General features: G+C 42.7%; 1 protein-coding gene across 1 annotated transcript in view; it reads right to left on the bottom strand.

Moving 5' to 3' along the window:
- Positions 1-718: 718 nt before the first annotated feature.
- The window catches only part of DDX46 (DEAD-box helicase 46), a 380,459-nt gene continuing 359,764 nt past the window's right edge, over positions 719-21,413 (bottom strand). The window contains exons 22-23 of the mRNA XM_073620805.1: positions 11,901-11,974; positions 719-981 (exon numbers count right to left, since the gene is read on the bottom strand). Of these exons, the coding sequence (XP_073476906.1) occupies positions 934-981; positions 11,901-11,974 (122 nt within the window). The 3' untranslated portion in view covers positions 719-933. The remainder of the gene's footprint in view (positions 982-11,900; positions 11,975-21,413) is intronic.

The raw sequence follows: 21,413 nt of genomic DNA, 5'->3' as shown, positions 1-21,413 counted from the left end.
TTAACAAAAGCGAAGTACACGTCAATAGCCCACAAGCGGGTGCCCTATTCAACCCTAAGCTGGTGTGGAGATCAAAAAGCATCCCAGCTGCCACACGGGGATCCGTTCAATCTAGAGAAACATCACTAAATAAAGTTCGATGCAGCATGCATCAGACACAAATAAGGCAATTAAATCAGACAAAATTACATACCAGATAGTGGCACAGCCATTTAGCGGGCCTTCAATCCCAATGCCAGCCATAACACCCACGCAAGAAGCCTATTTAAGGGTCCGTAAAGCAGGGTCTGCACCTGGAGCGCAACAGGTGGATCAAGTCTATTGCAGCCAGGTAGGGGGTGCTGCTTGGTCCTACAAAGTGAGGAAGAAAAGAAAGGAACGCAGAGGGGGGGGGGGAGTCAAATTTATAAGTTAGGTCCCGCAGGTTGGGGTATGGGCTGAGCATGCCCAGTGGTAGGCTGACATGGAGTGTTGAGGAAAACAAAGTTTGACGTTATGCATACATGCAGAAGGGTAAGCTAAAAGTATCCCAGGTTTTTACATTCCTTTACATTTTGGCATTAGAATAAAAGATTTTTTTTTTTTTTTTTTTTTTTTACACAATAAAAAATTTTCATAAAAAAGTCCTACTAATTGTAGTGTGAAAATGTAAATTTTAAATAATACAAATCTAATAAGCAGTCACTTGTCATTTAAAGAGAAAAAAACTATTTCAGAGTGGAATTAAAACAAATTTTATTTTTGATGTTGAAAATATACAAAATCTCCTCCCTTGTTTTAAGAAACAATACTTGGTTTGGAATCCATATTCGCTTCCCTTATTCATCAGATTTTTATTTAAAATAAAGGTAAAATAAAAGTAATGCATAATGTACAACACGAGATAACAACGGACCAAAAACACAAGTTGGCATGTCGACCATCTGCCCAATGTTAAAGCACCTTGTAACGTCCTTTGTTTGTTGGCTGGTAGGAATTTTGCTGTAAAAGAAAAAAAAAACAGAAATTAAGAGGCATATTTTTCACACAGGGTAAAATACAGTTGATATTGAAATATGTTTAAATAAAAAAAGGATTACAGATGCTGTAAGGTTATTGCACATTTTAAATGCCTTTAGATGAACATATGGGCTTCACCTATTTTCTGAAAGGAGCTATTAGCATTCATCTCCAAAACCTGGACTCTCTGTTATACATAAACCACAGCTTATATGGATGATCTCTTGGTCACCTCCTTCCATTCCCACTTCTTTCTGTTGACCATCAAATGTGACAGGTGGCCTCACTGGTTTATAAGAAGGCATGAGAGCAGAAAGACAGATCAGGGACCAGCCACAGAAGCTGCTGTTGATATTAGCAAATCATAGTATTCAGATTTTGGAGTACACAAACACTCAGAAGATATAGGATCATAGAGTGAGGGCATCTGGAATAATTACCTCCTAGACCCATGGGAAACCTATGTAAGCCCATAGAGTCAAATTAAAGCCCAACAACTGTTATGGTAGCAAAACTGTCCCCACTGAGCATCTCTGCAGTGAGGATAGGCTCCATCAATTTTAAGGGGTGATTATTTTTAAAGACATGTGGTATACTTTTGTAAGCCTTGTGTGCTTAACATAATTAGAAAAATAAAAAACACACTTACTTGCGCTGCCCAACTGTGGAGTGCCCAAAATGACAGGCAGAGGGCAAAGTTCTAGTCCCCAGTATTAAACTAAGTGTAATTAATGGCCTATTCACACCACTCATAGCTATATTACTATTACAATTTAAATAATAACCAGTGTACCTATATCAATGAATAATGTTGTAAAAATAGCAAAGAATCCAGTCCTGAAGCACTGTACAAATCCAATACTATAGCAGCGCTCCTGTCAGTCCATTTAAAACATGACCGACATTTATATGTTTGATCACAAAAGGCAGGGGAAGGCAACCTCGGCCCTCCAGCTATTTTGAAACTACAAGTCCCATGAGATACTGCAAGACCCTGACAATCACAGCATGGCTCCTAGAGGCATGATGGGATTTGTAGTTTCACCACAGCTGGAGTGCCGAGGTTGCCTTCCCCTGATATAAGTGATAGAATGATGACACTTAATTAATACAGTTCTGAAGGAAGATGGTGGTCCTAGTAGATATTATGAGCGTGCGCCTTACACCCAGATCCACACCGCGCGAGTCACACTCCCGAGGGGTTCAAACTCACCAGAAAACAGTAAAGACTTGGCACCATCCACAGGCAGCTAAAGAAGTTGAATCCAATTTTACTTCTGCTAATTGCAATACAGAGGATGTTTATTCAGTCTTTTGAAGTGTAAGAAGACAAACCTTTGTCTCCGATTACACTTCTTAAGCTGCCTGTGGATGGTGTCAAGTCAGCAGGTGACTATACTGTTAAGACAGACTGGGTCTATGGAGACCTAACCAAACCTATATTTTGGATGACTTCCGTCTAAATATCTCAAGGCTTGTGATTTACTGTTTTCTGGTGAGTTTGAAGCCCTCAGGGAGTGTGACACAGGCGGTGTGGATCTGGGTGTAAGGTGCACGCTCATAATATCTACTAGGACCACCGTCTTCCTTCAGAACTATATACACTAAGTGTCATCCTTATTATCAGTGATATGCAATTAGTGGACCTCCAGCGGTTGCAAAACTACAAGTCCCACCATGCCTCTGCCTCTGGGTGACATGCTTGTGGCTGTCAGTCTTGCTATGCCTAATGGGACTTGTAGTTCTGCAACAGCTGGAGGTCCGCTAATTGCATAGCCCTGCCTTAAATGGACTGACAGGAGCGTAATCCAATCCAGTATTGGATTTGTACAGTGCTTCAGTATTGGGTTCTTTGCTATTTTTTACACTAGTCCCCAGTATTGCTCATGGTCTCACTGCAGCCAATCTCTCACCATTAATGACTTACCAAGCCTTGTTCTGCACTATGCTGTATCTCTGTATGAAGGTGGCCATCTTGATAAAAGCAGAGATGTGCTTCCTCATGTCAGAGCCTCCAGCGAGATGAATCATACATTGGTAAAGCCAAATCTTACTTCAACTCTTTGAAAACTAGCAATCAGAAGCAGCAGTGCCTTAGATTCAAACTGCAGATATACAGCCATTTTTCAGAGAATATGAATAACACAAACTGATTTTTTTTAACTCATGGTTAATGTTTGGCTGAAGCCATTTATTATCAATCAACGGTGTTTACTCTTTTTAAATAATGACAGCAGAAATTACCCAAATGACCCTGATCAAAAGTTTACATACCCCAGTTCTTAATACCGTGTATTGCCCCCTTTAACATCAATGACAGCTTGAAGTCTTTTGTGGCATTTGTGGATGAGGCTCTTTATCTTTTCAGATGGTAAAGCTGCCCATTCCTTTTGGCAAAAAACCTCCATTTCCTGTAAATTCTTGGGCTGTCTTGCATGAACTGCACGTTTGAGATCTCCTCAGAGTGGCTCAATGATACTGAGGTCAGGAGACTGAGATGGCCACTCCAGAACTTTCACTTTATTCTGCTGTAGCCAATGACAGGTCGACTTGGGCTTGTGTTTTGGATCATTGTCATGTTGGAATGTCCAAGTATGTCCCATGCGCAGTATCCTCCAGTATTTTTTTAAAACATATTGCATTCATATGGTCATCAATTTTGACCAAATTTCCTGTGCCTTTGTAGCTCACACATGCCTAAAACATCAGTGATCCACCTCAGTTTTTCACAGTAGGAATGGTGTACCTTTCATCATAGGCCTTATTGACTCCTCTCCAAATGTAGCATTTATGGTTGTGGCCAAAAAGCTCAATTTTGGTCTCATAACTCCAAATGACTTTGTGCCAAAAGGTATGAGGCTGGTCTCTGTGCTGTTTGGCGTATTGTAAGAGGGATAATTTGTGGCATTTGCGTAGTAATGGCTTTCTTCTAGCTACTCGACCATGCAGCCCATCTTTCTTCAAGTGCCTCCTTATTGTGCACCTTTAAACAGCCACACCACATGTTTTCAGAGAGTCCTGTATTTCATCTAAAGTTATTTGTGGGTTTTTATTTGCATCCCAAACAAATTTTCCTGGCAGTTGTGGCTGAAACCCCAGTTGGTCTACCTGACCGTGGTTTGGTTTCAACAGAACTCCTCATTTTTCACTTCTTGATTAGAGTTTGAACACTGCCAATTGGCATTCTCAATTCCTTGGATATCTCTTTATATACCTTTCCTGTTTCATACAGTTCAACTACCTTTTCCTGCAGATTCTTTGACAATTCTTTTGCTTTCCTTAGGACTCAGAATCCAGAAACATCAGTGCAGCACTGGATGAAAGATGCAAGAGTCTGTCAGGAGTCCAGAAACTCATTGACCTTTTATACACATACACTAATTACAAGCAAATAGATCACAGGTGAGGATGGTTACCTTTAATAGCAATTCAAACTCCTTTGTGTCAACCTGTGTGCATGTTATCAGACCAAAATCACGAGGGTATGTAAACTTTTGATCAGGGTCATTTGGCTAGTTTCTGATGTCATGATTTAAAAAGAGTAAACACAGTTGACTGATAATAAATGACTTCAGCCAAACACGAACCATGAGTGAAAAAAGTTTTTGTGTTATCATTCATATTCTCTGAAAAATGGCCAAGAAATCAAATTCTGCCAGGGTGTGTAAACTTATGACCACAAATATATATACACACTCTCACTCCAAGAAGTGTACTGCTACTTTTATTTACGGTAATAGTTACACAGTTAGTAAGGTTGAATAAAGACACCAGTCCATCCAGTTCAACTTGAGAGAGTGTGGGTGCGTGTCTACAATTATCTCTATTTATTTAGGGTACCCATATAGCGCCGTCAATTTACGCAGCACTCCACACTCACATCGGTCCCTACCCTCAAGGAGCCCACAATCCAAGGTCCCCAACATACTAGGGCCAATTTTGGACAGAAGCCAATTAACCTACCAGCATGTCTTTGGAGTGTGGGAAGAAACCGGAGTACCCGGAGGAAACCCACGCAGGCACAGGGAGAATATGCAAACTCCAGGCAGGTAGTGTCGAGGTTGGGATTCAAACCAGCAACCCTTTTTACTGCTAGGTGAGAGTGCTACCCACTACACCACTGTGCCATAAAGTGGATGTAAACCCTCTCCTATACCCAGTGAAGTGAACAGCCTCAGATACACAGAGATTAAATAAATCTCCCTACATAAGTTTTACATGCATATCTGCTGTCTTCAGCTTGCTATATTCTTTAGAATTCTAACGATGTGGTAGAATTTTTACTTCCTCACTCTGCAGTAGAAGTGGTGTCTGGGCTTACACTGTGTGACAGCTGATTGGAGGAAAGGCACACAACACACTACAAACGAACGAAGATACTTTCAGAGCTGTGCTGTGACAAGACAAGCTCTCTGCTAACCTATTAATAGCACCCACCCGACACAAAAATTTTAGGCTGGTTTTATCTTCCATCTCGGAGAACTTGTCAGAAGTCATCATGCTGATAACAGAGAAACGAAACAGCAGAAAGACACGGGTCTTAGTGCTTTGGAGAGAGATAAGTAAACACTACAGATAGATGTGCCTAGGTCAAATTTCATTACTCTGGTTTACATCCACTTTAAGGTAAATATAGAAGGTGAGGTTGAAAAAAGACACAAGTCCATCAAGTCCAACCTATGTGTGTGATTATATGTCAGTATTACGTTGTATAACCCTTACAGTAAAGAACCCTCTATGTAGTTTAAGGTTAAAGCTCTTTTCTTCTAATTTTAATGAGTGGCCACGAGTCTTGTTAAACTCTCTTCTGCGAAAAAGTTTTATTCCTATTGTGGGGTCACCAGTACGGTATTTGTATATTGAAATCATATCCCCTCTCAAGCGTCTCTTCACCAGAGAGAATAAACTCAGTGCTCGCAACCTTTCCTCATAACTAATATCCTCCAGACCCTTTATTAGCTTTGTTGCCCTTCTTTGTACTCGCTCCAATTCCAGTACATCCTTCCTGGGGACTGGTGCCCAGAACTGGACAGCATACTCTAGGTGCAGCCGGACCAGAGTCCAGTAGAGCGGGAGAATTATCGTTATCTCTGGAGTTGATACCCTTTTTAATGCATGCCAATATTCTGTTGTTTGCTTTGTTAGCAGCAGCTTGGCATTGGCATGCCATTGCTGAGCCTATCATCTACTAGGACCCCCAGGTCCTTTTCCATCCTAGATTCCCCCAGAGGTTCTCCCCCCAGTGTATAGATTGCATGCATATCTTTGCCACCCAAATGCATTATTTTACATTTTTCTACATTGAACCTCATTTGCCATGTAGTTGCCCACCCCATTAATTAGTTTGGAACTTTTCACAAGGTTTCCACATCCTGCGGAGAAGTTATTGCCCTGCTTAGCTTAGTATCGTCTGCAAATACAGAGATTGAACTGTTTACACCATCCTCCAGGTCGTTTATGAACAAATTAAACAGGACTGGTCCCAGCACAGAACCCTGGGGGACCCCACTACCCACCCCTGACCATTCCGAGTACTCCCCATTTATCACCACCCTCTGAACTCGCCTTTGTAGCCAGTTTTCAATCCATGTACTCCAATTTATGCCTTCTAGCAAGGTTTGTAGTTTAGGGAAGTTGGCTCTTTTCAAATTCGGTGTCTTTGTATTCCCTTTATGTTTCCTATTTGTGTGATTTAAACTAAACTAATTGACCTGTTATCGCTGTTCCCTAAATTGCCCCGTATTTCCACATCCGTGATCAGGTCTGTATTGTTGGTAATCAGTAGATCCAGTAATGCTATATTTCTAGTTGGTGGGTCTACCATCTGACCCATAAAATTGTCCTGCAAGACATTGAGGTAACTGGCGAGCCTTAGATGAATGCGCGGTTCCCTCCGCCCAGTCTATGTCTGGATAATTAAAATCCCCCATTATAAGAACACTTCCCATCCTTGCTGCTAATCCAAATTGTGATAGGAGATCTGTCTCCACTTCCTCCCTCAGGTTAGGGGGCTTATAGTATACTCCCAGTATTAATTTTCCCCTTATTTTCATCCCTTTGGAGCTTTACCCATAGGGATTCCACCTCTTCCCTAGCTCCCTTAGTGATGTCATCTCTCACATTCACTTGTACATTATTCTTGATATATAGGCATAGCCCTCTCCCTTTTTTACCCTCTATCCTTGCGATAAAGGGTATACCCTTGAATGTTTGCCAGCCAATCATGAGAGCTGTTGAACCAGGTCTCTGAAATTCCCACAAAATCCAAATCCTCCTCGTACAACAGTATCTCTAGTTCACCCATCTTGTCCGCCAGGCTCCTGGCATTGGTGAACATGCCACGTAGTTTAGACCGGTCGCATATTATCCTCTTATTGGGTGTTCCGAGACTGCAACTAGGACTTGCTACTATACTTACCTTGGTTTTTGTGCTTTTGTCAATCTACCACTAATGCCCTCAATACTGCCCTCTACACAGTTCCATCATCCACATCCCCAGTACTCCTATACAGTCCCATCATCCCCAGTGCTCGGATAACAGTCCCATCATCCCCAGTGCTCGGATAACAGTCCCATCATCCCCAGTGCTCGGATAACAGTCCCATCATCCCCAGTGCTCGGATAACAGTCCCATCATCCCCAGTGCTCGGATAACAGTCCCATCATCCCCCAGTGCTCGGATAACAGTCCATCATCCCCAGTGCTCGGATAACAGTCCCATCATCCCCAGTGCTCGGATAACAGTCCCATCATCCCCAGTGCTCGGATAACAGTCCCATCATCGCCAGTGCTCGGATAACAGTCCCATCATCGCCAGTGCTCGGATAACAGTCCCATCATCGCCAGTGCTCGGATAACAGTCCCATCATCGCCAGTGCTCGGATAACAGTCCCATCATCGCCAGTGCTCGGATAACAGTCCCATCATCGCCAGTGCTCGGATAACAGTCCCATCATCCCAGTGCTCGGATAACAGTCCCATCATCCCCAGTGCTCGGATAACAGTCCCATCATCCCCAGTGCTCGGATAACAGTCCCATCATCCCCAGTGCTCGGATAACAGTCCCATCATCCCCAGTGCTCGGATAACAGTCCCATCATCCCCAGTGCTCGGATAACAGTCGCATCATCCCCAGTGCTCGGATAACAGTCGCATCATCCCCAGTGCTCGGATAACAGTCGCATCATCCCCAGTGCTCGGATAACAGTCGCATCATCCCCAGTGCTCGGATAACAGTCGCATCATCCCCAGTGCTCGGATAACAGTCGCATCATCCCCAGTGCTCGGATAACAGTCGCATCATCCCCAGTGCTCGGATAACAGTCGCATCATCCCCAGTGCTCGATAACAGTCGCATCATCCCCAGTGCTCCGGATAACAGTCCCATCATCGCCAGTGCTCGGATAACAGTCCCATCATCGCCAGTGCTCGGATAACAGTCCCATCATCGCCAGTGCTCGGATAACAGTCCCATCATCGCCAGTGCTCGGATAACAGTCCCATCATCGCCAGTGCTCGGATAACAGTCCCATCATCGCCAGTGCTCGGATAACAGTCCCATCATCGCCAGTGCTCGGATAACAGTCCCATCATCGCCAGTGCTCGGATAACAGTCCCATCATCCCCAGTGCTCGGATAACAGTCCCATCATCCCCAGTGCTCGGATAACAGTCCCATCATCCCCAGTGCTCGGATAACAGTCGCATCATCCCCAGTGCTCGGATAACAGTCGCATCATCCCCAGTGCTCGGATAACAGTCGCATCATCCCCAGTGCTCGGATAACAGTCGCATCATCCCCAGTGCTCGGATAACAGTCGCATCATCCCCAGTGCTCGGATAACAGTCGCATCATCCCCAGTGCTCACATACAGTCCCATCATCCCCAGTGCTCCCATACAGTCCCATCATCCCCAGTGCTCCCATACAGTCCCATCATCCCCAGTGCTCCCATACAGTCCCATCATCCCCAGTGCTCCCATACAGTCCCATCATCCCCAGTGCTCCCATACAGTCCCATCATCCCCAGTGCTCCCATACAGTCCCATCATCCCCAGTGCTCCCATACAGTCCCATCATCCCCAGTGCTCCCATACAGTCCCATCATCCCCAGTGCTCCCATACAGTCCCATCATCCCCAGTGCTCCCATACAGTCCCATCATCCCCAGTGCTCCCATACAGTCCCATCATCCCCAGTGCTCCCATACAGTCCCATCATCCCCAGTGCTCCCATACAGTCCCATCATCCCCAGTGCTCCCATACAGTCCCATCATCCCCAGTGCTCCCATACAGTCCCATCATCCCCAGTGCTCCCATACAGTCCCATCATCCCCTGTACTCCCATACAGTCCCATCATCCCCTGTACTCCCATACAGTCCCATCATCCCCTGTACTCCCATACAGTCCCATCATCCCCTGTACTCCCATACAGTCCCATCATCCCCTGTACTCCCATACAGTCCCATCATCCCCTGTACTCCCATACAGTCCCATCATCCCCTGTACTCCCATACAGTCCCATCATCCCCTGTACTCCCATACAGTCCCATCATCCCCTGTACTCCCATACAGTCCCATCATCCCCTGTACTCCCATACAGTCCCATCATCCCCTGTACTCCCATACAGTCCCATCATCCCCTGTACTCCCATACAGTCCCATCATCCCCTGTACTCCCATACAGTCCCATCATCCCCTGTACTCCCATACAGTCCCATCATCCCCTGTACTCCCATACAGTCCCATCATCCCCTGTACTCCCATACAGTCCCATCATCCCCTGTACTCCCATACAGTCCCATCATCCCCTGTACTCCCATACAGTCCCATCATCCCCTGTACTCCCATACAGTCCCATCATCCCCAGTACTCCCATACAGTCCCATCATCCCCTGTACTCCCATACAGTCCCATCATCCCCTGTACTCTTATTCAGCCCCATCATCCCCTGTACTCTTATTCAGCCCCATCATCCCCATCCCCTGTACTCCTATACAGCCCCATCCCCTGTACTCCTATACAGGCCCATCATCCCCATCCCCTGTACTCCTAGCAGTGTGAAACCAGCATACATACATGGAAGGCTCCATGACCTCAATCACATACAACAATCTGAATGGCCAATAAAATGATGAAATCACAATATTAGCTCTAATTGTTTTTACAGTAAATGCAGGCAATGCTGACCAAAGCCAGTGTTGTATTTTACTTTAAAGAGAGATTAAGTAGAATATAATACACTGTACAGAGCACTATCACTGACTTGTTGAGGGTGGAGTAGTGGAGGGAAGAGGGAAGGGGAAGAGGGAAGGGGGAGGAGAGCAGCTGTGTGTGTTGTGTGAAGTGTCAGGAACGAGCAGAGAGCTCAGAGCCGATGTAAATCACGGTGATATACAAGAAAAGCGATGTCTTGTATATCAAGACATCGCTTGTATATCAGGTCAAAATTTATGAAAACATTTTGCTTGTCTTGCAAAATGCTCGCAAACCAAGGTTTTACTGTAGTTGACATTTTTTTATTGTCACATATTAGCGCATATTTATTATAATTTTTAGTAATACACAAGTTCATTTTAGTGCACACAAATAATATATTGCCCATTTTTGATAACATATAAAAAATTAGCAAACCAGTCAAGCTATAAAACTGTGCACACCCGTAAAATGGCGACAAACTTCAGTACCCAAAATGATCCATAGTCGTCACTTTAAAAGCCCATACAGGTCAGCAGTTTAGCGTCAACCATGAATAATAGGCCCTAGAGTTATTTCTCTTATTTAGACGTGTGACACAATATGCAACGTGTAATGCAATCACCGTTTTGTGGGTGCCCCCAACACATATGTTTACACGCGCATGTATGTGGGGAAAGGGGGGGGCTTTCATTTTTTAAATTTATTTTACATTCATTTTTTAAAACTTCTTTTCACCTATCTTTATTGCTATCACATTATGGAGAATTGCCAAATTGCTGACTAGAGATGAGCTTGGGTGACCCCTGAACTCATCCCTAATGCAAACTCCTGCTTTTTTGTATACAAATGAACTGCAGGCTGGGTCATTTTCCACTCTGTAGCAGTGGAATATACCTGCATGCAGGTCACTGGAGTACAAAAAAAAGAAAAAAGGAGTTGGGGTTAGAGGTGAGTGTGTAGGATGCCCAAGTTAATTTCTACTGGTGATAGGTCCTTCTTAAAGGAGCGAATGCTTTGCCCTGCAGGAGTCACTTTCACCTGGACATATCTATCCAGAGAAAAATAATGTATATGTTTAAGGGGACTACAAAAGGCAAGGTAGGGGGTTCAGAACCGAGACTTTACCAAAAAAAAAACAAAAAAAAAAAAAAAAACCCACAACAAAACACACTGGCATTTAAGAGGGAAAAAGGCTCAAGAACTGAAGTTGCAATAAGATGAGAGCATTTATTTTTTGTTCAATCAGGAATCATAAGTCCCGGCAAAGGCCTCTTGCACACAGGCGCCTGAGCACCTGCAACAAATTCTGGTGCATTTCACTCGCCCGGAAAGCCCAGGTGCTTTACACAAATGGCTGTGTGCAGCTGTACTTGGGTATACAATGATGCTTGCATAAACACGAGTATAACATACAGGCTAAAAAGAATTTACTATTCTTGGAACATGTCCATACACTATACTTATGTTTATGTGAGCACCGCTGTATACCTTTTATGTCTAAAGGATTGGGGTTTTCAGGTGGGATAAAATATGCCAGAATTTACGTTGCAGGGGCTCAGGCTCCCATGTTCAAAAGGCCTAATGTGCATACTTGAACATGCACTGTGGCAGCCACCACAATGTTTACAGGATGCAAAGACACATTTCTAAGTGAGAAACATAGACAAACATTTCCATTTGTACTTCCTTGTGCTTTACACATACCAATCTGATGAGCTCTTCTTTGATAAGACGGGTAATTTCTGCTTTAGCTTTCTGAACAGCCAGTTCACTTGCACCTAAGACATAACAAAACACTATTATTGTTAACAGACAAAAGGCTGCTACAAACATTTGATATATAAATTTTGCATTGATAGCCATGATGTGAGTACTTTTTAATGATATGAATGCAATTCTTGGTCTACTGTCAGTTTAAGAACTTCCCCAGCTGTTCTGTGAGAAGTGAACTCAAGGCAACTGTAAAAGAGTAACTTGTTGATGTAGACTAAAGTGTGATGGTGCTGAAGCATTATGGGTGGTGCTGCATATAGGTGTGCCTACTTCAAAGTTATTATTAGAGTTTGTTATAGGCAACCAGTGTTAATGAGGAGGTGGCGAGTCTGCGCCTTGCACAGATAGTAAGGTCTTCAAGGGCTGGGACAGCGATAATGGGGCATTTTAACTACCCGGAAATTGGAATAGGGACACTGCTATAACAGTAACAGGGTAGAAATGTATAAACCTATTACATGACAACTTTATGGTAGAACTAGAAACAATGCTCTGCTAGACTTGGGAATCTCAAACATTGTGGAGCTCATTACTAATGTTCATATAAAAACATCTGGTTTGCAGTGACCATAACATGATTTCATTTAATGCTAGCTGTAAACACACACACTGGAAAAATAAACACAATTTTAAGAGGAAAATTTCCAAGACTGGGGGCTGCTCTCCACAATTTAGATTGAGAGGAAATGTCATTAAAGAACACAGAACAGAAATGAGAATGCTTCATATCTATACAAAAAAACAACGTTCTGCAAAGTATATTCCCATTGGCAATACATTTAAAAATCTAAAAATAAAACCTACGTGTCTCAGGTCCAAAGTTAACCACTTGCCGGCCACTGCACACACACATACGTCGGCAGAATGACACAGACAGGCAAATGGGCTTACCTGTAAGTCCCTTTGAATTTGTCGCCTATCGGGCACATGTGTGCCTGCCGCGCGAGTGTGCCCGCAGGTCCCACAAACTCTATGTTCACCGGCGGCCCGTGGTTGCGGAGAGGCAGAATGGGGAGATGCCTATGTAAACAAGGCATTTCCCTGATCTGCCTAGCAACCTGACAGGGATCTACTGCTCCCTGTCATCGGGAGCAGTGATCTCGGTCACACTGTAGTGAGCTCATCCCCCCCACAGTTAGAATCGCTCCCTAGGACACACTTAACCCCTTGATTGCCCCCTAGTGTTTAACCCCTTCCCTGCCAGTGTCATTTATACAGTAATCAGTGGCTATTTGTAGCTCTGATTGCTGTATAAATGAAAATGGTCCCAAAATAGTGTCAAAAGTGTCCGCCCTAATGTCGCAGTCCCAATAAAAAAAAAAAAAAAAAAAATCGCAGATCGCCATTACTAGTAAAAAAAAAATAAATAAAAATGCTATAAATCTATCCCCTATTTTGTAGACGCTATAACTTTTGCGCAAACCAATCAATATACACTTACTGCGATTTTTTTTACCAAAAATATGTAGAATACATAAGCCTAAACTGTGGAAGAAATTTGTTTTTTTACTGATTTTTTGGGGATATTTATTATAGCAAAAAGTAAAAAATATTGCTTTTTTCAAAATTGTCGCTGTTTTTTGTTTATAGCGCAAAAAATAAAAACCGCAGAGGTGATCAAATACCACCAAAAGAAAGCTCTATGGGGAAAAAAAAACACCAATTTTGTTTGGGGACAACGTCACACGACGGCACAATTGTCAGCTAAAGCGACGCAGTACAGAATCGCAAAAAAATGCTCTGATCAGGAAGGGGGGTAAATCCTTCCGGGGTTGAAGTGGTTATTACTACTTGCTTACTGGCCACTTAAACCCCTCTCCTGTCCAGACCAATTTTCAGCTTTCAGTGCTGATGCACTTTGAATGACAATTGCACAATCATACAACACTGTACCCAAATGAAATTTTTATCATTTTTTTCCCCACAAACACAGCTTTCTTTTGGTGGTATTTGATCACCTCTGCGGTTTTTATTTTTTGTTAAAAAAAAAAAAAATTGAAAGACCGAATTTTTTAATTTTTTTTTTTCATATTTTGTTATAAAATTTTGCAAACAGGTAATTTTTCTCCTTCATTGATTTACGCTGATGAGGCGGCACTGATGGGCACCGATGGGTGGCAGTGATGGGCACCGATGGGTGGCAATAATGGGCACCGATGGGTGGCAATAATGGGCACCGATGGGTGGCAATAATGGGCACCGATGGGTGGCAATAATGGGCACCGATGGGTGGCAATAATGGGCACCGATGGGTGGCAATAATGGGCACCGATGGGTGGCAATAATGGGCACCGATGGGTGGCAATAATGGGCACCGATGGGTGGCAATAATGGGCACCGATGGGTGGCAATAATGGGCACCGATTGGTTACACTGATAGGCAGCACTGCTAGGTGGCACTGATTGGCACCACTGGTGGGCATCGATAGGTGGCACTGGCAGGGGGTACTAGTGGGCACAGATGAGGCAGAATTGCCTCTTCGGGATCGATGTCCCTTGCACATAAGCCGGTGACTGACGATTACCGAGCTTTTGTTTACATCATGTGATCAGCTGACAGCTGATCACGTGGTAAGGGGCCGGGATCGCCCCCTTACTCGGATCTGTGTTCACCCGAGTCTCAGTGACTTGGTGATCACATCGCACGCAAGGAGCGTGCAAAGGGGAGGATGTCATGACGGCCTCCCGGAAATTCAGGTCCGCACTGTGGCCGTAATTCGGCTATAGCGCGGAGGCCAAGTGGTTAAAAGAAAAAAAAAAAAAAAACTATACATAAGAAAATGGCATCTAAAAAATATAAAAAAAATGAAGAAACATCATTTAAAGGTTACATAGAATATGACAGAATAGTAGAAAGGAAATCAAGCCTGCAAAAATGGACAGAATGCAAAAAAGTAGGATAAACCCCCAATATTCTTCAAATATATGAATAGTAAAAAGGTGAGGTCTAAGCATGCAGGCCCTTTACAAGATAATTTAGATCTGGTGAATGTGGACAAAGAAGGCAAAGGTATCCAAAAAGAGTGGAGATGCGCAATTTCAATGCCATTGTTCCTAATATTTAGAGACTCTTTAATGACTGGCACAGTACCAGTTGATTTGCATAAGGCCAATGCGGCGCCTATATTTAAAGGGTAACTCCATTTTCATGGGAAAAAAATAGCAAATAAAAAAAATATATATAGCAACTGCGACACAAGTCATATTGCAATTGAATGTTAATAAAAATTACCTTTCCTTTTCAATCTGCAGAATGCGTACAGAATGCCCCCCAGAAACATAATTTCCTGCTTGCGTGATTTGCTCACTGATTTTCCCAGTAGTCTACCCTAAGATACAAGTCAGATTTTTGGCATCCCCTGCAACAAAAATGTCATTTTGGTGAGATAATCCCAATAGAAAACATCTAAAGGGATGCCGAACCTGCAATTTACCTCATTAGAGCCCTGATTCTGCAGCAGCTGGTTGATAATTATGAAACCACCCCCATTAGACTCACATAGCACAAGAGCACAGAAGAACAAACCGTGATTTCTTCTTACGCTTTAAAAAAGAGATCAAAGTCTTTACGAAGTAACTGCAGACCAGTTTCTTTATGTTCTTTAGTTGGGAAGATTTTATAAAAAAAAAAAAAAAATCACAGAATAATTTTTGCCAGAAAATAATACTTAAGCAATGGCCAGCATGGATTCACAAAAGACTGAAGTTGCCAAATAAATCTGATTTCTTTTTATGTCTAAGCAAAAACTTAGACACAAGAATACCTGTGGATATAGTTTACTGGGTCTTGCAAAAGCATTTGACACATTCATATAATAGTAATTAACAATTCATACTCTGAATGGTCTAAAGCTATTAGTGGTGTACCCCAAGTCCAACAGTGTGTCATGTGCAGCTTTTATGCAAAGAATGAAAGTTGTCTGCCAGCATTTTCTAACACACTGTATTCATCTTGCCATCAATTTTCACAAGATTCCCCGTGCCTTTAGAGCTCACATCCCCCCAAATCATCAGTGAGCCACCACCATGCTTCTCAGTAGGGATGGTATTCTTGTCGCTTAGGCCTGTTGACCCCTCTCCAAACACAGAACTTATGGTAGTGACCATAAAGCTCTATTTTGAGCTCATCACTCCAAATTACTGTGTGCCAGAAGCTGTAAGGCATGTCAAGGTGTTGGTGAGAATATTGTAACTTGGCTTTTTTGTGGTGTTGGTGCAGTAAATGCTTTTTCTGGCAACTCGACCATACAGCTAATTATTGTAAAAATATTGTTGTATTGTGCTCCGTGAAACAACGCCGCCATCTTTTTCCAGATCAGCCTCTTTCTCCTGAGGTTACCTGTGGGTTTTTCTTTGTATTCTAAAAAATTCTTCTGGCAGTTGAGGCTGCAGTCTTTCTTGGTCTACCTGACTTTGCCTTGGTATCACGAAATCCCTACATTTTCCACTTCTTAAGTGATTGAACAGTACTGACTGGCATATTCAAGGCTTTGGATCACCTTTTTATATCCTTTTTCATCTTTATAAGGTCCCATTACCTTGTTATGCAGTTCTTTTGCGCACAACTGTAATTCTTACCTCAGCAGCAAGAACGTTATAACATTCAGTTGCCTGGAGTTTGCCAAAAAGGCACCCGAAGGATTCTCAGACCACGAGAAACAAAATTCTTTGGTCTGATGAAACAAGGGTTGAACCCTTTGGCCTGAATGGCAAGCGTAATGTCTGGAGGACACCAGGCGGACGCTCATCACCTGGCCAATACCATCCCTACGGTGAAGCATGGTGGTGGCAGCATCATACTGTGGGGATGTTTTTCAGCGGCAGGAACTTGAAGACTAGCCAGGATCGAGGGACAGATGAATGCAGCAATGTACAGACACATCCTTGATGAAAACCTGCGCCAGAGCACTCTGGACCTCAGACTGGGGCGAAGGTTCATCTTCCAACAGGACCACGACTCTAAGCACATAGCCAACATAACAAAGGAGTGGCTATAGGGCAAATCTGTGAATGTCCTTGAGTGTTCCAGCCAGAGCTCCAGACTTGAACCTGATTGAAAATCTCTGGAGAGATCTGAAAATGGCTGTGCACTGACGCTCCCCATCGATCCCGATAGAACTTGAGAGGTCCTGCAAAGAAGAATGGGAGAAACTGCCGAAAAATAGGTGTGCCAAGCTTGTAGCATCATACTCAAAAAGACTTGAGGCTGTAATTGGTGCTAAAGGTGCTTCAACAAAGTATTGAGGAAAGGCTGTGAATACTGATGTACATGTAATTTTTTCTTTTTAATAAATTTGCAAAGATTTCAAACAAACTTGTTTCACATTATCATTATGGGGTATTGTTTGTAGAATTTTGAGGAAAATAATGAATTTAATTCATTTTGAAATAAGGCTGTAACATAACAAAAGGTGGAAAAGATGAAGCGTTGTATCTCTTTAAGTTAACCAAAACATCATAAATGTGATCACTTATAAATAATGTCCATAGTCCCAAAAATTATTTTCAATGGAAAATGTGTGGTCCCCCAAAGAGTTGATGCTAGCACCAGTGGTATAGATCGATCACCATCACGGGAAAAGACAGCCATATGTCTTTGCTAGATCATTTGACATCAGGATTGGAGGTCAGGCAGCACTTCATTTTTATATTGGTGATCCGCAAACACAAGGACTACATGTCCCAAATCCTGACAGATGGCTCCCACAGATTCTATATTTCGCACTCCAAAACAATATCTCTAGCTCTAACATTCATTCAGCATGGACCACGAAAAAAAAAAAAAAAAGTATACTGCATATGGTGTAATACCGATTGGTTTATTTCCACATACCGTGCATAAGATCAGCAAGCATACCTCACAGAGCAAAATGGCTTACAAACAAAATCAGGATCTGCATACAGCACACATGCGATCCCAAATTTTGTTTGTACCTCCAATGCGAGTGTTATTTCACTATATGTGGTATACTCTTTAAATTTTATGATCCATGCTGGATGAATGTTAGGATGTAGGATCTGTGGGATCTGTCCAGATCCGGGCAAGTAGTTTGTGGCTCTGAATGTACTGAAGACTAGATCCCTGAGATTTCCACACTAATGCGGGGCCTGAAGGAAGAGTTGGCAGGCATGTCCTTAACCAGTTCCCGACCGGCTCACGCAGCCGCCAGAGACCTGATGAGCGTGGCAGGCGGAAGCGATCGTGTGCAGGAGCGCCAGCATTGGGATTTGTGTGTGTAAACACACAAATCCCTGCTCTGTCAGGGTAGAGGAGACATATAGTTTGTTCCTACTAAGTAGGAACAACGATATATCTCCTCCCCCAGTCAGTCCTATCCATTCACAGTTCGAACACACTGAGGGAACACACATTTTTTTTTTTTACGTTATAACAAACTTTTTATTTGCAAGATTGTACATAATATATGAAAAGCAATGGTAAACATGTTCAACATCATACAGAAGATATTCCGTACACAAATAACATGATACACATATATTTCTATCATGTAGTTAGTTCTTTAGGTTCTGATATAATCCGTACATTTCCACACTCATACTTAGTAAGTATCAGGATAAGCACCATTTATGTGCATGTCGTAGACTCTTGTAACCATCTATCCCATATTCTGTTATATTTATTTGGACAGCCTCTGTTAATATAAAGGAATTTTTTATATGGAAGGGTTGTGTTAATGTCTCTTTTCCAGTCCACCAATTGAGGGGGTTCGGATCTCATCCATTGTCTGGCAATAATTTTCCTAGCTGAAAATAAAGTTTCATGTAGGAATATTAGTGTAAATTTATCTAGTACATCTGAAAAAATCCCCAGTAGGCATTGCTTTGGGTCAAGAGTTAATGGGGACCCCATGTCGTCATGCAAGAAGGTAACTATTTGTTTCCAGTAGTCTTGTATCTTATGACAAGGCCATATAAGGTGAAAGAATGTGCCTGTTTCAGTTCTACACATTGGACATGTGATGGATTGACTTCTTTTATATCTAGCTACCCTAAGAGGAGTGAGGTATGCACGATGAAGTATAAAGATTTGGGACAGTCTGTCTGAAAGTTTGGGTGAAACCAACTTGCATGTTTCCAAGGCCTCCTCCCACTCCTCGTCCTCCATCCTCCCAACCTCCCTCTCCCATCTTGGTTTCAACGCGTAAGCTAATTTTGCAGAGGTAGGGGCGGATAACATGTTGTAAAAACAGGAAATTAGTTTTTTTGAGTCTGTATCCTTGACTATGGCTATAATAGGGTTAGGAGTGGGCTGAGGAAGACCCCGTGAAAACTGCGTTTGGATCGCATGACGGATCTGGAGATAACAAAAAAACATTTGATTCGGGATCTGGAACTCCATCTTAAGTGTCTCAAACGTTTTAAAAGTTCCATTTGTGAACAGATGGTGTAAATAGTATATGCCCTTGGCTGCCCATAAGTCTGAGTTCTGGATTCTATTACGTTCCTGCAGCTTGTTATTATGCCAAAGTGGTGTATAGTCATTAAATGATGGTGTCTCTAGTTTGGAAGAAGCCAATTCCCATATCCGTCTGTAATGATATAGCAAAGAATGTCTATAATCTTTTGACTGTGTGTTCCCTACACCCACCACTATCCTGTTTATTGGGCCCCCAGTATGCTGAGTCCAACGGGGGCTCAGCAGAATGAGAAAGCGTTCCTTGTCAGTTTTGTCAATGTGAAATAGTTGGGACAGCTGTGACGCAATATAATAATGGTTAAAAATCAGGTAGTGCTGTTCCACCCATGTATGTTGAATTTTTAAGTGTTTGCCATGAGAGTTTGTGTCTAGATTTCCCCCAAATAAATGGTTTAAGTAGTGCTTCTAATAGTTTAAAATACTTAAGGGGTAGATATACTGGAGTATGCCATAAGACGTACAGTACCTTAGGCAGTAGTACCATCTTTATTAAATTGACTCGGCCCCATATTCCTAAAGGTAGGCGGGACCAGACCTGGATCTTAGATTTGATTAGGGAGAATAATGGTTCGATGTTCAAGGAAATATAGTCTACTGGATTCTTGGATATTTTAACGCCAAGGTATTTTATTATATCCACCCGTTGAAGGGGTAAATTAGACTGTGATTCTGTAGGTGGAAAACTAGCAATTGGTAATATCTGTGATTTACCCCAATTAATCCTCAAGCCAGAGAATTTCCCAAATTGCTCAATTACGTTAAGAGCTGTGTGTAGAGAGAGGCCAGGGTGTGCCAGGTAGAGGAGAGTGTCATCTGCATAGAGGCTAATTTTCTCAGTAAGAGATCTGAATGTCAGACCCATTATCTCCTGGTTAGTACAGATGGACACGGCGAGGGGTTCCGATGCCAGAGCATACAGCAAGGGCGAGAGCGGGCATCCCTGCCTCGTACCTCTGCTTAGGCCAAATTCCCAAGAGGGGCATCCATTGGCCACCACTCGGGCAGTTGGTTGCTGATATAACAGTTGCACCCATCTGATAAATTTAGGCCCAAATCAGTATCCCTCCATGCATCTCCAGAGATATCTCCATTCAACCGAATCAAATGCCTTGGCTGTATCTAATGTTACTATTACTCTTGTGCCCACATTTTCGTGCTTGGCCTGGAGATTGATAAATAACTTCCTTAAATTAAAGGAAGTGTTACGGCCAGGCATAAACCCTGACTGATCCACATGTATAAGGGATAGTATTACTTGGTTTAGACGTTTGGAGAGTACTTTAGCTAATATTTTGACATCTACTTGGAGTAAAGATATGGGGGCGGTACAATTCAGGGTATCCTAAATCTTTCCCTGGTTTGGGTATAAGTACTATCGTGGCTTCTCTCATGGATGCAGGTAGTGTTGAGGTTTCGAACACAGTGTTAGACAGAGTCAGCAGTTTGGGTGTAAGTATCTCAGAAAAGTGTGCATAAAATTCAATGGGCAAACCATCAGACCCTGGGGATTTGGACCTAGCAAAATCTGCAATAGCAATCTTTATTTCCTCCACCATGAGGGGTGCCTCAAGAAGTTCAACTTGACTCTCCGAGAGTTGTGGAAGTAAGATGTTGTTCAAAAACTGATCCATTATTGTCGTATCCTCCGAGACCGTCGATGTGTAAAGTTCTGTAAAAAAATCTCTAAACTTGGAGGACACGACAAAAGGATCCGTGATCAGCTGTCTATCCTTATCGTGAAGCGTAATTACAATTGGGGGTTTGTCTTCACTATGAACAAGATATGCAAGCAATTTACCTGCTTTTTCTCCATGTTCAAATCACCGCTGTCTATTAAAGAATAATTTTTGCTTAGCTTTTACATATTGCATCTGAGACACCACTCTTGTCTGTAGTTTAAGAGTATTGGCATTTGTTATGGATGGGTCAGCTATATATGCTTGTTCTGAAGAGGATAGTTCTATGATTGCTTTATCTAAGGCTTCCGCGGAGTTTGTTTTAATCTG

Source organism: Aquarana catesbeiana, linkage group LG03, assembly GCF_042186555.1.
Source record: "Aquarana catesbeiana isolate 2022-GZ linkage group LG03, ASM4218655v1, whole genome shotgun sequence".
NCBI classification, from domain to species: Eukaryota; Metazoa; Chordata; class Amphibia; order Anura; family Ranidae; genus Aquarana; species Aquarana catesbeiana.
Note: the sequence above shows the minus strand (reverse complement) of the source record. Positions and strands in the feature narration are given on the sequence as shown.